This window comes from Littorina saxatilis, linkage group LG6, assembly GCF_037325665.1.
Source record: "Littorina saxatilis isolate snail1 linkage group LG6, US_GU_Lsax_2.0, whole genome shotgun sequence".
Lineage (NCBI taxonomy): Eukaryota > Metazoa > Mollusca > Gastropoda > Littorinimorpha > Littorinidae > Littorina > Littorina saxatilis.
Window position 1 is genome coordinate 14812217 of NC_090250.1, and position 17500 is coordinate 14829716.

At 39.8% G+C, this 17500-nt stretch overlaps 1 protein-coding gene across 1 annotated transcript in view; it reads left to right on the forward strand.

Annotated features, from left to right (window-relative positions):
• The window catches only part of LOC138968590 (cytochrome P450 2U1-like), a 23001-nt gene that overhangs the window by 4967 nt on the left and 534 nt on the right, over positions 1 to 17500 (forward strand). The window contains exons 2-5 of the mRNA XM_070341180.1: positions 11876 to 12092; positions 12654 to 12823; positions 16427 to 16697; positions 17188 to 17500. The exon at positions 17188 to 17500 is cut by the window's right edge and continues 534 nt beyond it. Coding sequence (XP_070197281.1) covers positions 11876 to 12092; positions 12654 to 12823; positions 16427 to 16697; positions 17188 to 17393 — 864 coding nt within the window. The 3' untranslated portion in view covers positions 17394 to 17500. The remainder of the gene's footprint in view (positions 1 to 11875; positions 12093 to 12653; positions 12824 to 16426; positions 16698 to 17187) is intronic.

Genomic DNA, 17500 nt, shown 5'->3' on the forward strand with positions numbered 1-17500 from the left:
ACAGGTATTGGTAATACGTTGAAGTTATGGTGTGATACTTTGATTCGAACAAGGCCGCTGTGGCTGTCTTCTTCGACACACCAGCATTGGGTTTGTCTCGTCAAAGTATCGAAATACGATCATTATAATCGGAGACGAGAGATGATGCATGCGTGTCTTCGTGTTTTCCAAGCCCTGAGACTTTCGCTGTGAACGTGGGATCTTTTTCGTGCGCATGTGTTCACACGGGGGTGTTCAGACACCGAAGAGAGTCTGCACAAAGTTGACTCCGAGAAATAAATCTCTCGCCGAACGTGGGGATCGAACCCACGCTGATAGCGACCGACTGGCTACAAAGCCAGCGCGCTAACAACTGAGCTACCTCCCCGCCGCGCTATCAGTGTCAAGTTACCAAAGGCGGAGGGGAAGTGTTTAACTAACAGTATCAAGCTTGTCGTGCATTCAGAACGCGTGTACTGGAGTGACTGACAGGGGCTTGTCTGGACTTGACTGCGCCTGAACTGATGCGTTGTTTCATCGAACTATTGACAGTTAAAAAGAGAAGTACGCCTTCTTTTGGTTTAAATACATATTTATCCAACAGTCCGAATTACAATAGAAAGGGCAAGATGAAGAAACACAAAAGCACGAGGCTCAAATAAGTGCTACCAAAATTAAACAGAAACGTCTCTGGCGAACGTTTTAAACAGTATATTAAGACAGTATAAGCATTTTACTTCACAGTTATTTTTCAAGTCAGTAATATCAGTATAAATATCACACACTTGAATGTTGTCCAAGAGCTTCAAGGCATAGTCACTGATGTCATTATTTCAGTTATTGTCAAGATTGTGGGTCATGAGAACTTAATTGTAATATTAATGGTTTTATGATAATACTAAAAATAAACAGCAAGAAAAAAATATGAAAAAAGTTATAAGTGTATAGTACTTGTCTTAATTATAATAGTCCTGATTTTGTGATCAAGTGCTCTACACAAGGCTAGATGTTATCAGAGGTCAAGGATGTCAAATATCACGTAAAGTTGAAGCAACCAGAGCATCGGTGGCTAGCAGAGGCACCTCCGATTGGGCCACCAGAAGTAGAGGTGAAAGGAGAGGCTGGTGCAGCGGGGTGCCCGAGCCTCAGAAGGGTAGTTGGCGATGCAGCAAGGCCATTGATATCAGCGTGAACTTGTTATCGTATCAGCCGGTGCCGTTATCGGGTTACAGCCGTAGCCCTTTCGCCGTGGCTTCGCCGAGCTAGCACTGTAACTCAGATGCTGACCACCGGTTACGGGTTAGCGGCGCCACAGGACCATGGTTTCAGCGTTCCTTTTCGTGTTGGTATCAAGTTACCGTGCGCTGGCCAAGAACGCTAGCATTGAAGAAGGGAGAGAAAAGTTCTACCTCCCCATCTTCGGTTTATGTAAACGACTAGGGCTCCTTGCATTAGGAAGTATTCGGATTCTAAATGTTTATTATTATTATCACTAGCAATACTCGTGCTCCTCACGGGATGTAACAAATGTTTTATGATTTTCATTAATCACTGATGGTGTGGATATTAAAGTGTCTATGCGAATCCATACCATTATCAATTGCTATTATTGTTGCAATGGTCGACTTATCTTGTCTGAATCATGACTGATTTATTATTGTATTCATAGCTTCAAAGCGATGGTGATTCAGTGGAGGAGATTAGCTCCCCTGATCAGCGAAGCCTTATAACTATCAGTCATATGATTACCACAAATATGATGGTTAAAACCCTTATAACTTTGGAACCAGCCAACCATTTTTTTTAAATGAAATTAAACATGAAGACGCAGCACATTAGTCCCTTCAACTTAAGGGGGAAAAAAAGAAAAAAAAATTCAACTCGATTTTCTGAGAAAAACATTTTTGCTGTGATTATGTAATTTTTAACTGCTATTTTGTAGACCCGTCCTCAGAGTATGTAATGAAAAAAAGTTTCATTGAAATATTCCCAGAACTTTGGGAGACATGGCTGATTATGTATTTTGACCATCGGGCCCCGTAATGACCTTGACCTTTGACCTATCCAATATAAATGTTGCACGCAATAGGCTATCGTGTGTCTACATCTACCTACAAAGTTTGGTTGAAAAATACTTAGCCGTTCAGGATTTATCGCAGTTCCTATATTGTGACATACATACATACTTACGGAATGGAACAATCGCAAACGTCCCCGCTGGATGACGAATTAAATTATAAAAAACGTATCAGTAAAATAAAATAACAATGAACAGCACACATTCCCTGAAAAGTAATGTAGCGTAGGGGAAAGGGAGAAAAAAAAGTGACACCGCGTGGATTCGAACGTGCGTGATTAGAACGTGATGAAGCAAGAGTGTCCTAACCAACTGGCCTACTAATAATTTGCAAAAGTTTCAGGGAGAAATACAGCTATGACATTACAAAAACCATAGGCAATGGATGTTCCGTTTGCCATTCCAATAAGTAACAACAATAATAACTTGATAGGTTTGAGAGTGAACTTGATTTGACATGATACTGTGTTGTCTAAAGTGTTTATTGGATTCTCGGGCAGTTTTATCCCGGACGGCTGCATGTCGAGCTTCAGGGGTGCCTAAGGGCATCCGGCGGTAGGTAAAAATATTTAATGTTCAAATAAACCCACTTAATTAAAAAAAATAAACACATTAGTCCCAGCCAGTCCTGATTGAGGTGGCCTCCACTATGCCCATGCAAAAGGAATAACGTGAAAGTTGCCCAGTACCACAGAAATTAGCAATTTCGTGTGACTGAGGCTACCAGTACCTGTATTAATATATGAATTATGATTGGCAACGGTAAGCGATTTCACACAGATTAGCGCGGGACAAATATTGACAGAATTTTTTTTTATCATAACTGCAATGTTCTTCTCCCCCAAAAAACAACAACAACAACGCAACACCTCCCCCCCCCCAACCCCTAAGAAGAACAGGTCCGACAAACCCCTGCGTCACCCAGTGAGCTTTTTTTTTAAATTAACGACGCCAATGGGATTCGATCTCCTGCCTCAGACACTTTCGTTTTGTCACGTTAGGAGAGCAATTTACCAACTTATCTATTTTGCGTCTTGACAGTTCGCGTGAGTGATATTTTAGTGACTTGTGTGACATATAGACTGACCGGAACAAACGCAAACGTCCACCCTCTGGGGGACAAACAACACATTTGCATTCAAACAAAGTAGTTTGTTGATCATAGTGCAATTATCCCGTTTGACTTGTGTCTGTTCTCAATATGACTAACATATATATGTACTCATTTCTCCCAAATAGGTAAAGCTATTGAAACTCATTTTGGCTATGAGCTCGAGGTCCATGGGAATAAACGCTCATAATTATGTCCTGCGGATCGATGACCCTGGTGTCACTCAAAATTATCCCCGTCAGGAAATGCTATTTCGTATACATGTACTCAATTGTCTAACCGGCACGGTTGGCCTAGTGGTAAGGCGTCCGCCCCGTGATCGGGAGGTCGTGGGTTCAAACCCCGGCCGGGTCATACCTAAGACTTTAAAATTGGCAATCTAGTGGCTGCTCCGCCTGGCGTCTGGCATTATGGGGTTAGTGCTAGGACTGGTTGGTCCGGTGTCAGAATAATGTGACTGGGTGAGACATGAAGCCTGTGCTGCGACTTCTGTCTTGTGTGTGGCGCACGTTCTACGCCAAGCAGCACCGCCCTGATATGGCCCTTCGTGGTCGGCTGGGCGTTAAGCAAACAAACAAACAAACTCAATTGTCTCCAGTAAGGACACAGTTATTTTCTCCGAAATTAAGGCCCCAGTTTGTGGTGATTGATATTGATTTGCTCTGTAGTTTGATGATCCTAGTGCCAACATTATCCCGTCAGGCATGGTTTAAATGTTTTCGTTTGCACCCACTTTTCTCCAAAAACTGATAAAACTGGTGACACCACTATTCGGAAGCATGCTCATCGGAGTCGATGCCGAGAAGCTCTGAACTTTGGTGACCCTAGGTACCATATTATCCTGCCAGGAAGGGTTTTAATATATGCTCACTTTACACCCGTTAGGGTCTATATGTTCTATCAGCCCCAGATACTTTACTTGATATTTGCTTTCGGTCCAGCCGACTCTTTTGAGCCATATCAGGACCAATCAGCCCGAGATGTCTTATCATTTCGATGAAGAAGACTTTAAATAATAAAACAACAACCACAGCACGAGATGATAAACGGAAAGTATTAGGATCCTTATGGTCACTTGTTAATTATTATTTTGTTACCCCTTTATCACATGCCGGCTATTGATACATGCCATATCATTATTTTTGTTATCAAAACGAATACGTTGTGTGTGTGTGTATTGTTAGGAAAACTCCAATCTTTTAGATTAGTTAACAATGTATCAAGAAAAATCACATATTTGAGCGAGTTTCTAGGTGACCGTCTTCGTGATTAGGGACCTAATGTACATCCTATATGATCTTCCATGAATGGGTTCGGTTGCTATTTGAATTTTCTGTAAAAGGGGTCGCTCAGATAATCGTCAAAATGTAACTGACAAGTCCAGTGGCTAACGAAGGAAAGCACCGATCACCATCAAGACTAAATCACTACCAGATGTCAGTAGGAATGTTGGTAACTGATCCACTGACCGCTATCATGTTTTACTACTCGCGTACAGAACTGACTGGGCTTGCTAATAAGCAAGCGTTAGTTTGTAACACATTCCCTGGCCCGTCCCAAGAGAACATGAAAGATATATATTTATGCTACACGGAAGCGTTTTGCTTTAAGCAGACTACATGTATAGACCGAAACAGTTCAAAATAATGATACTGGATTCAGACTTCAACATTATTGTTTTCATATTAGGCCTACGAAAAATGACTTACATAACTTATTTTATACTCGTTAAGAGAAATAATACATGCATCGAGGGACATTGCTTTTATTCTAGGCTACATCTCTTATGGAGGCATCTTACACACTCTCTCTCTTTCTTCACCCTCCCATCTCTCTCTCCTTCTCTCCCCCTCTATCTTTCTAATATTGACAACACCCCTCATATGATCACTCAACCTCTCCCCATCGCCCTCTGTCTCTCACCTTCTTACACACACTCTCTCTTTTTCCAACTCTCCTCTCTCTCCATCTCTCTCTCTCTTCAATAATGACACCCTCCACTCTCGAATCTCCAAACATTCGGTTAAACGTGATTAACTGGTATCGTACCCCTATGACAGCTAATATTCCATATTCTCTGCATTCTCTGCTTGTTGCATTACGTTAAAGGTTTTAATGCTCTTTTTTTTCAAGCCACATTTCACGTCAACCAACTTTTATCAAGACGTTATTCAAAGCGTCATTGTAGAAATGACATTCGGAAATATTAGGGGAATCTCTGTCATAACATTTTTTTTCTATTTGTTTCCTATCAGGCATTTTTTGTTTTAATCACAAGTAATATGATACAGACACACAAAGAGAGACACCTATAGTGACAGCCGCTCTATCATGCTAGGACTGGTGTCAGTATACTGTGACTATATGAGGATGTCAATCAATCAATCAATATGAGGCTTATATCGCGCGTATTCCGTGGGTACAGTTCTAAGCGCAGGGATTTATTTATTTTATTTTTATTTTATGCAATTTATATCGCGCACATATTCAAGGCGCAGGGATTTATTTATGCTGTGTGAGATGGAATTTTTATTACACAATACATCACGCATTCACATCGGCCAGCAGATCGCAGCCATTTCGGCGCATATCCTACTTTTCACGGCCTATTATTCCAAGTCACACGGGTATTTTGGTGGACATTTTTATCTATGCCTATACAATTTTGCCAGGAAAGACCCTTTTGTCAATCGTGGGATCTTTAACGTGCACACCCCAATGTAGTGTACACGAAGGGACCTCGGTTTTTCGTCTCATCCGAAAGACTAGCACTTGAACCCACCACCTAGGTGTGGAGAAAATTGCTAACGCCCTGACCCAGGGTCGAACTCGCAACCTCTCGCTTCCGAGCGCAACTGCGTTACCACTCGGCCACCCAGTCCGATGTAACCCTCTGCTACTTCAATCTCAGTGTGGCAGTACATTAATCTGCTGACCATAAACAAGGAATGCGTCCAGCTGTCTCTCTAGCTCTCCATTAGGTTTCTCAGCGGGTTACCTGCTTGACGACGTGCTAATTGATGGCACGCGAACCGTGTAATGTATAGCCACTGCGCGAGTCGAACCGCTCTACGACTAGCTGCTCCTCTCCACGCCCCCCCCCCCCCCCAACCCCCACCGCCAGCCCCACGCATCCCTCTCTCTCGCCCTGCCTCTCTTCCCCCGTTCCTCTCTCCCCCCCTCCCTCTCTCCCCCCTCCCTCTCTCTCCCCCTCCTTCTTTCTCCCCCCCTCTCTCTTTACCCTTAATTGTCAATCCGTTTTTCATTGCTAAATTCATACGAATAAATAAAAGCTTGATGTTTAGCAAGAATCACCTCTGATTTGTTATTTGCATTGTCACTGAAGACTAAACCGTCAGTGAAACTGAACAGTTCGCCACCTGTTTACCTCTTTTTATATTTTAATCCAGACAGCATTATCCACCACCACCCATTATATAAACATTCTATTTTGTGTAGTCCCGATATCAATGTTGCACACCTTTTGATGCAGCTTTTAATAATATAAGAGATTTGATTTATACGTATTCCCTGTTTCACTCAATGAATATATATATATTCCCTAAAATATCCAGGTAATATACATATTTCCTGGAATTTGGAGGCCATTTTTAGACGTATTCCCTGACTTATATTTAGCATTCAAAAGGAGATACTTTGATGGAGTGAAAAATCTCTCTCTCTCTCTCTCTCTCTCTCTCTCTCTCTCTCTCTCTCTCTCTCTCTCTCTCTCTCTCTCTCTCTCTCTCTCTTATGCTTACAAATATAACAACAATCGCATAACAATAGAATTTACAACACAATATTACACTGTTTGCACCAATGAAGTGAGAAAAAATGACTTTTGTATTGGCAAAATCAACAAGCCGTAATAACTCTAGTTGGCGAGATATATTTTGTTTGTTTGTTTGTTTGTTTGCTTAACGCCCAGCCGACCACGAAGGGCCATATCAGGGCGGTGCTGCTTTGACATTTAACGTGCGCCACACACAAGACAGAAGTCGCAGCACAGGCTTCATGTCTCACCCAGTCACATTATTCTGACACCGGACCAACCAGTCCTAGCACCAACCCCATAATGCCAGACGCCAGGCGGAGCAGCCACTAGATTGCCAATTTTAAAGTCTTAGGTATGACCCGGCCGGGGTTCGAACCCACGACCTCCCGCTCACTGGGCGGACGCCTTACCACTAGGCCACCGTGTTGCGGTTTGGCGGGATATAGTGATCCTTACATTCGTTCGAAAAAAAGACCAATAAAGCTACCCTTTCAAACCATGTTCTGAGGTTTTTTGCTTATTTGCTATTGTGTTTGGTTGTAATATGTTATATAGAATTGTGCATGTGAAGTGATATTATATTTTTTAAATATGGAAAAAGTGAAAGCTGATTGAAAATTTATGGACAGATTAATAGATGAAAATGGCTCTCAATAACGACGCAAAAAGGAATTTTACAGGAGCAAGTGAGATTTTACAATAACGTGTTTGATAAAAATGGGAAGGATGAGAAGGATGCTGAAAGTAAAGTTCTTAATTTAAATATTCCTCAGTTAAATGACGAACGAAAATGTGGTTTGGAAACTGATTTTACCGTGTTAGAAATCGGCAGGGCGCTGTCTTTATTAAAAAATGGTTCGTCACCAGGTTTAGACGGATTGACTACAAGTTTCATGAAAAAATGTTGGCCTAAAGTAAAAATGATGGTGGTTAATTCCCTTCAAAGTGCATTTAGAGTCGGTGAATTGTCAGATACTCAGAAAAGAGCAGTTATCACGTTGATCCATAAGGATAAAGATTTGCCGAGAGATAGCCTTAAGAATTGGAAACCCTATATCTGTAACCAATACAGATTATAAAATGCTGGCAACATGTTTATCGCAGCGCGTATCTGGTGTTATTTCTGACCTCGTGTCAGAAGATCAGACAGGATGTATTAAGGGAAGAAAGGCAAGTAACTTGATTAGATTAATTGATTTTGTCATTAATTACGCTAATGAAAGAAATCAAGCAGGTATATTACTTGCCCTTGACTACGCCCGAGCCTACGATTCCATCTCAAAAGACTATGTGGTCTGGTCCTTTAAAAAATTTGGTTTTGGCGAAAAATTTGTTAAATGGATTAAAGTTTTAAGAGAAGTTAAAAGGGCAATAACCAACCTGGCTCTTCCACGGTCTCAAATAGCATTACATATTGGTTTAATGACAAACACCACGAGCTGCATAAATTATATGGGTTGGATTTCGGAAGAAATAAGTGTAGAATTATTAGCAATACAAATCCGAAGTCACCCCAATATTAAAGGATTTGCCTTACCAGATGTAGGTTTTGCAGAACAAACATCGCGTATCTTGAAACTGGCTATGTACGCCGATGACATAACTGTTTTACTTCAAGATAAAAACGACATGGAAACGGTTTTGAAAATTATTGATGATTTTTCCAATATATCTCGCTTAAAATTAAATAAAAGTGAAACGGAAGCAATGTGGTTGGGATCGCGTAAAAACTGTCAAGAGAAATATTGCGATATTAAATGGAATACCCAGGTTAAAATCATGGGAATTAGTCAGTTTTAAAAATGACATCCCGGCCTCTGAAATTATGGAAAATTGGTCCAAAAAGACTTGAAAAAGTTGAACAAATCATTTGCAGATGGTCAAGAAGAAATTTAAGTATAAGCGGCAAATTATGTATTATTAAGTCCTTCTTAGTTTCACAATTTGTTTACGTTATGCAGGCGCTTCTTGCCCCTGTTAAAGTTCTCGATAAGTTGAATACTATTTTGTTCAGGTTTCTCTGGAAAAGGAAGTATTCAAATACAAAAGCCTTTGAAAAAGTTAAACGAAATGTATTGTGTAATGTGGTGGAAGAAGGTGGTATTAACATGATAAACGTCCACGATATGCAGACTTCTTTTTTACTGACATGGGCAGCAAAACTTCAACAACAAAAACATGAACCGTGGACAACGATTCCGTTAAGTCTTTATCAGGTATTGGGAAGAAATTTACTTTGTTTTAAAGCCACAACACTACTAAAACCAAGGTATTGAATGCATTCGATCAAACTTTTAGACAGAAGTTCTCTTAAAATGAATCCATAATAAAGCATTGATTTATGAGAGAGAAGATCGCTTTGGCGATCAATGTTTGTGGAACAATATAAAAGTGGTTTATAAAAATAAAAGCTTATATTTAAAAAAATGGATAGAAGATATTTGGGTTAACGGAGATATGATTCCTTTTAACCAGCTGTGCACAAAGAAAGGATACAGTCCCTCTAGATTTTTTTAGTACCGCGCAGTGAAGACTGCTGTGCGAGCGCTTGCATTTCGCAAAAACACAGCCAGCCCGCGAGCAGGCGAACACAATAATGACCTTGACACACGGAACCCTGTGATCATTAACCCCTCCGCGAGAAAGATTCGCATGCTGATAGTCCAGTCTAAAGCGAGCGAGCCTTGCGCTGCTACATTTTGGTTACATAAATATCAGGTTAAACTTGATCACAGTCATTGGCTGTTTGCAAGCAAATGTACAAAAGAAGAAAGATTGCGATTGTTACAATGAAAAATATTACATAATATTTATCCCACGAATATATTATTAAATAAAATGAAAATTAGAGAAACAAAATTAAGTACATTTTGTAAACACATTGATTATGTTGAACACTTTTTTTGTCAATGTGAGAAGTTGACGAGCTTTTGGGAAAATGTTGTCCATAATATTTTTAGAAATACAGGATCAAATGTGCACCTCTCATAACACGATGTCTTGTTTGGTTATCAACCTAGTAATATATGCCAAAATAATAAGGTACTTAATCACATTATTTTGATTGCAAAAATGTGTATTAGTAAATATTAGTATGGTGATAGATACGATTTGAATAGTATCATTATTGGAAAATAAAATGTACATTAGAAGATTGTGAGTAATGTATACGTCGAGATGAGGTGAAGTGATATATGACGTTTGTGAATATTATGAGGGGGGTGGGAGGGAGCGGATGGACGAGAATAAGAAAAACAAAAAAAGAAAAAAAAGGAGAAAAAAAAAGTAACCATCTATGGCTCCTCAATTGCTTTTTGTATAAACAACCATGCAAACCACACAAAAAAAAACAACAAAAAAAGAAACCGGTTTTCTCCAATTTAAAAAAACCCCAAAAAAACAAGTCGCGTAAGGCGAAATTACTACATTCTAGTCAAGCTGTGGAACTCACAGAATGAAACTGAACGCACTTCATTTTTTCACAGTGACCGTAGTCCGCCGCTCGCGCAAAACCCAGTGAAACTGACGAGACTGTTTAGCGCGGTGATGGTTTCGCTGTGCTGCATAGCACGCTTTTCTGTACCTCTCTTCGTTTTAACTTTCTGAGCGTGTTTTTAATCCAAACATATCATATCTATATGTTTTTGGAATCAGGAACCGACAAGGAACAAGATGAAATTGTTTTTTAATCGATTTCGGAAATTTGATTTTGATCAGAATTTTTTATATTTTTAATTTTGAGAGCTTGTTTTTAATCCGAATATAACATATTTATATGTTTTTGGAATCAGAAAATAATGAAAAATAAGATGAACGTAAATTTGGATCGTTTTATAAAAAAACAATTATTTACAATTTTCAGATTTGTAATGACCAAAGTCATTAATACATTTTTAAGCCACCAAGCTTAAATACAAAACCGAAGTCCGACCTTTGTCGAAGATTGCTTGGCCAAAATTTCAATCAATTTGATTCAAAAATGAGGGTGTGACAGTGCCGCTTCAACTTTTACAAAAAGCCGGATATGACGTCATCAAAGACATTTATCGAAAAAAAGAAAAAAAAATCCGGGGATATCATACCCAGGAACTCTCATGTCAAATTTCATAAAGATCGGTCCAGTAGTTTACTCTGAATCGCTCTACACACGCGCACGCACACCGGCACAGACAAAACTTGACTAAATGTAAAAAGAGAGAGAGAGAGAGAGAGAGAGAGAGAGAGAGAGAGAGAGAGAGAGAGAGAGAGAGAGAGAGAGAGAGAGAGAGAGAGAGAGAGAGAGAGAGAGAGAGAGAGATGATAATGATGATGATGGAACTTTATTTTTCAAGGATAGAGGTTTAAGGTGACGCCTTTTCTTACAACCGGTCCTCACTTCTAATACAAATGTCTAATAAATGATAAACAAGTAAAGCAACATGACAAATAAACAAAGTAAACGAACGAACCAGCAAACAATCGACAAGTAAGCAAACAAGCAAATAAACATAAACAACAAAATGACAAAGTAAGGAACATACAAATCAAAAGCAAAACATGCAACATATTAATTGAGGTTATACATGTAAAGTGATCGACGGTTAAAGTTCCATCCTCACCTATTCACACTTTACTGACACTATACACAACCATCAGTGTGTATAGGAAACAGGTACTTAACGCCTTCGTCCGTACGGGTTACACACTGTGTATAGCCAAACGGTACCTAATGTGGATTTCGTACGTACAGAAGTCACACAGATCCGTCTGCGTATGACCGGTACCTAAGGTGCTCCTCGTCCGTATGTGTGTTTGTGTGTGCGTGTGTGTGTTTTTGCTTGGTCGCACGATCGACTGTGCGACATGCATCAGTTAATAGTAGGTATCTCCTTCGGAGAGATGCTTGTGTTTGGTTGAGCGATCGAGCCATCTCTTGCCATGTTATTTTCAGGTCATATTGGAACGAGTTAAGATGGTAGAGGAGAGCCTGTTAATGCCTTGCATCAGAGAGCAACAAGAACAACTGAAGAAGAGGAAGGAAGGGGAAGAAATGAAGAAGGAAGAGGACGAGGATGAGAAGAAGGGGGTGTCCTCCCGTAATTTCATCGAAGGCTACCTGCAGGAGATGGGTCGTCGAGAGCGCAGTGGGAAGGAGACTTCTGTCAATGGTGAGCAGGGCACAAGGAGTTTTATCTTGTGCAAAATCTTGGAGATGCTACAAATAGTTTCTTAACGATAGCGATTATTGGTTTTAGCAGAGGAAAGGGAGCCTCGTTTAGATTTTTGATGTTCTCATCTGTAATGTGGATTTTTTTCCTTAAAAAATGGGCTGTTGGAATAAATAGGCCGAGTCATTTTATGTTTTCAACCACATTTCGTTGTGTTATTCGTTGGTTCTCACAAGAATCCGATCACTCTGTAACACCAAGCAACCAAATCGTTTCTCAAACACAGGGATTACAATGTTTTTGTTTGGTGAAAAACAATCTAACGAAATGTTGACCAGTGTGTATGACCGGTTTGCAGGTTTCATTTCCGGTATTTTGAGATTTTCAAAGGTAAAATGCCTGAAAGTTCCGGGTAACACGATCTCTGGGTAACACGATCTCTGGGTAACACGATCTCTGGGTAACACGATCTCTGGGTAACACGATCTCTGCAGTACGTTTTGCCATGCATAAATGTGTTGTGCCATTCTGTATATACTGTGAAAGACAATTTCTCCACAGAAACTTTCCTGGTCAAGACTCTGCTTGACCTGTGGGGAGCGGGCACGGAGACTTCGGCCAACACAGTGCTGTGGGTCATTGTCCACCTCCTACGTCACCCCCACGTGCAGGACAGGTGTCACCAGGAGGTGGACCGTGTCATTGGAGCTGACCGCCACCCCACACTGCAGGTGCTTGCTTTGAACAAAATGTCTGTGTACTTAAAAGACCGCTGGGTCGATATATCTGTGAACGTAACGTTTTGTTTTGTCATTAATTAAACGTTCCAACAACATACCGTTCTTGATTTTTTATTCTGAATTTTGGAGGTTGGCAGTCTATTTGTTTTTGGACTTGAACAAAGTGTGTTCCAGTTACTGTACCTAAACATTATAACACTCCATAATTATTTGTACAATTCAGTCAGTGTGTAAGTGTCTTTGCCTTATTTTTCGAACTACTTTCCTCCCCTGAAATTTCTGTTTTTGTGACTAGAGTTCTTTCCCTTTATGTTTCCCTCCATCTTATAACCCTTTTTACATTTAGTTAAGTTTTGACTAAATGTTTTAACATAGAGGGGGAATCGAAACGAGGGTCGTGGTGTGTGTGCGTGCGTGTGTGTGTGTGTGTGTGTGTGTAGAGCGATTCAGACTAAACTACTGGACCGATCTTTATGAAATTTGACATGAGAGTTTCTGGGTATGAAATCCCCGAACGTTTTTTTCATTTTTTTGATAAATGTCTTTGATGACGTCATATCCGGCTTTTCGTGAAAGTTGAGGCGGCACTGTCACGCCCTCATTTTTCAACCAAATTGGTTGAAATTTTGGTCAAGTAATCTTCGACGAAGCCCGGGGTTCGGTATTGCATTTCAGCTTGGTGGCTTAAAAATTAATTAATGACTTTGTTCATTAAAAATCTGAAAATTGTAAAAAAAAATAAAAATTTATAAAACGATCCAAATTTACGTTTATCTTATTCTCCATCATTTTCTGATTCCAAAAACATATAAATATGTTATATTCGGATTAAAAACAAGCTCTGAAAATTAAATATATACAAATTATTATCAAATTTTTTTTTTCGAAATCAATTTAAAAACACTTTCTTCTTATTCCTTGTCGGTTCCTGATTCCAAAAATATATAGATATGATATGTTTGGATTAAAAACACGCTCAGAAAGTTAAAACGAAGAGAGGTACAGAAAAGCGTGCTATCCTTCTCAGCGCAACGAATACCCCGCTCTTCTTGTCAATTCCACGGGCACTGCCTTTGCCACGGGCGGTGGAGTGACGATGCTACGAGTATACGGTCTTGCTGCGTTGCGTTGCGTTCAGTTTCATTCTGTGAGTTCGACAGCTACTTGACTAAATATTGTATTTTCGCCTTACGCGACTTGTTACATTTAGTTAAGTTTTGACTAAATGTTTTAACATAGAGAATCGAGACGAGGGTCGTGGTGTATGTGTGTGTGTGTGTTTGTGTGTGTGTGTGTGTGTGTGTGTGTGTGTGTGTGACTGTGTATGTGTGTGTGTGTGTGTGTGTGTGCGTGCGTGTGTGTGTGTGCGTGCGTGTGTGTAGAGCGATTCAGACTAAACTATTGGACCGATCTTTATGAAATTTTCCATGAGAGTTCCTGTGATTGTTATCCCCGAACGTTTTTTTTTCTTCTTTTTTTTTGATAAATGTCTTTGATGACGTCATATCCGGCTTTTCGTGAAAGTTGAGGCGGCACTGTCACGCTCTCATTTTTCAACCAAATTGGTTGAAATTTTGGTCAAGTAATCTTCGACGAAGCCCGGACTTCGGTATTGCATTTCAGCTTGGTGGCTTAAAAATTAATTGATGACTTTGGTCATTAAAAATCTGAAAATTGTAAAAAAAATATTTTTTTATAAAACGATTCAAATTTACGTTTATCTTATTCTCCATCATTTTCTGATTCCAAAAACATATAAATATGTTATATTTGGATTAAAAACAAGCTCTGAAAATTAAAAATATAAAAATTATTATCAAAATTAAATTGTCGAAATCAATTTAAAAACACTTTCATCTTATTCCTTGTCGGTTCCTGATTCCAAAAACATATAGATATGATAGGGCCTATGTTTGGATTAAAAACACGCTCAGAAAGTTAAAACGAAGAGAGGTACAGAAAAGCGTGCTATCCTTCTCAGCGCAAGTACTACCCCGCTCTTCTTGTCAATTTCACTGCCTTTGCCATGAGCGGTGGACTGACGATGCTACGAGTATACGGTCTTGCTGAAAAATTGCATTGCGTTCCGTTTCATTCTGTGAGTTCGACAGCTACTTGACTAAATGTTGTATTTTCGCCTTACGCGACTTGTTTACATTTAGTCAAGTTGACTAAATGTTTTAACATAGAGGGGAAATCGAGACGAGGGTCGTGGTGTGTGTGTGTGTGTGTGTGTGTGTGTGTGTGTGTGTGTGTGTAGAGCGATTCAGACTAAACTATTGGACCGATCTTTATGAAATTTGACATGAGAGTTCCTGGGAATGATATCCCCGGATTTCTTTTTGATTTTTTCGATAAATACCTTTGATGACGTCATATCCGGCTTTTTGCAAAAGTTGAGGCGGCACTGTCACACCCTCATTTTTCAATGAAATTGATTGAAATTTTGACAAAGCAATCTTCGACGAAGGCCGGACTTTGGTATTGCATTTCAGCTTGGTGGCTTAAAAAATAATTAATGAATTTGGTCATTAAAAATCGAAAACTTGTCATTAAACTTTTTTTTTTTAAACGATCCAAAACCAATTTCATCTTATTCTTCGCCATGTTTTGATTCCAAAAACATATACATATGTTATATTTGGATTACAAACAAGCTCTGAAAAGTAAAAATATGAAAATTATGATTAAAATTAATTTTCCGAAATCGATTTAGAAACAATTTCATCTTATTCCTTGTCGGTCCCTGATTAAAAAAACATATAGATATATGTTTGGATTAAAAACAAACTCAGTACGCTAAAAAGAATAGAGATACAGAAAAGCGTGTTATCCTGCTCAGCGCAACCATTACCGCACTATTCTGGCTTGTCGATTTCACTGCCTTTGCCACGAGCGGTGGACTGACGAAACTACGAGTATGCGGTCTTGATGAAAAAATGCAGTGCGTTCCACAGCTTGACTAAATGTTGATATTTCGCCTTACGCGACTTGTTTGTTTTGTGCTTCTTTTGCTTTTGCATTTTGTTTTCCTTTGTATGTGTTGTCCCGAAGAAGCCTCCATATGCGACAATTTGACTTTGTCTTTGTCTATACTGTCCTTGTCTTGGTGATTTATTTTGTTTTTCAATTTTTGACACTTCTATAAAAAGTTCAACAACAAGCATGTAAAGATATTTGTTTGTACAGAGCTCTCCCTGTCTTTCAAGTTTAAATGTTTGTTGTGTCTATAGTTTTTGATACTGTATTAAAAAGTTCAGCAACAAGCATGTGGCTCATACAAAGGTATATATAGGCTTACATATCTATCTGCTTGCACGCGTATCTACCCGTCTCTGAATATATCTATCTGCCCCTGTCTGTCTCTGTCTCCACGCATGCGTGACCCGTATGATAAAATAAACCGTCTGTTGGTTATCTCTCTCTCAGTCAGACTACAACAACTCGGCTGATGTTGGTTGTTTTGTTCTATGAATGAATGAAGTTTTCTTTCTTTATTTGATCAGTTTTTGCTGATTTTATTTCTTATTACCAATTGAAAAAGCCAAACATCAGGTGTTTTTTCTTCATTCTTTTTCATCGTTTGAATAACAGGATCGATCAGAAACGGTATACGTGGAGGCCACCATTTTGGAAGTAATGCGCCTCTCTGTCAACGGTCCCTTCGCCTTGCCTCACAGCGTCACACGTGACGTCACTTTCCGTGGTTACGTCATTCCAAAGGACACGATGATTCTGCCCAACCTTGAGTCAGCACTGCACGACCCGGATGTGTGGACTGATCCGCTCAGCTTCCGACCAGAGAGATTTATCTCCCCTGAGGGAACTCTTATCAGACCTGACGAACACATTCCTTTTTCTCTTGGTACGATGTCTGTCTGTCTGTTTTTTTTCTCACATACGCACACACTGACGAACACAAGACACACGTACGTCTGTAGTCAAGTTCATTTGATCATAAACAAGCGCTTAGAACTGTACCCACGGAATACGCGCTATATAAGCTTCATTTTGATTGATTGATTGAAGGGAAACAACTGCAATGAAACTGTTCTAAAACAAGAGAGACTGCTGGATCATCTGTCTTGGAAATGTGCATGGGTATAAGACCGTACGAGCCTCTGATACGTGTGATTCACTCAGCAAAAGTGTTTGACTTCATCTAGCTTAATATCTAAATCTTGAATTTATATGATCTCAGATACTGTATTGCTGTTTCGGATATTACATTTACATCTTTTGGGGGTATCATTTTAATTAAGAAAAAAGTGTTGCTGTTGTTTATAGTCCATGTATTGTATAACTCCTTCAAAGCTGCAACAGAACTGTGACAAAATGTGTATTCTTTTTTGCAGGCCGACGAATGTGCATGGGTAAGAGCCTGGCCCAAACAGAGCTGTACCTCTACGTGACGAGTCTCCTGCAGCGTTTCCGCTTCCTGCCACCGGAAGGAGGACAGCCGCCATCACAAGAGAGCATTCTGGGTATCACCGCCAACCCAGAGCCCTTCAAAGTCCGCGCCATTTTCAGGCGAGAAACCGCTCAGTGCAGTAAAGCTTGAACAGTACCTGCACAAGCAAAATGTTCAGTGGGGTTTCATCTTTTGTTTAGTATTTGTCTATCATAATGTAGTGGAGGAGTGGAAGGGGTAGTAGTAGTAGACACACG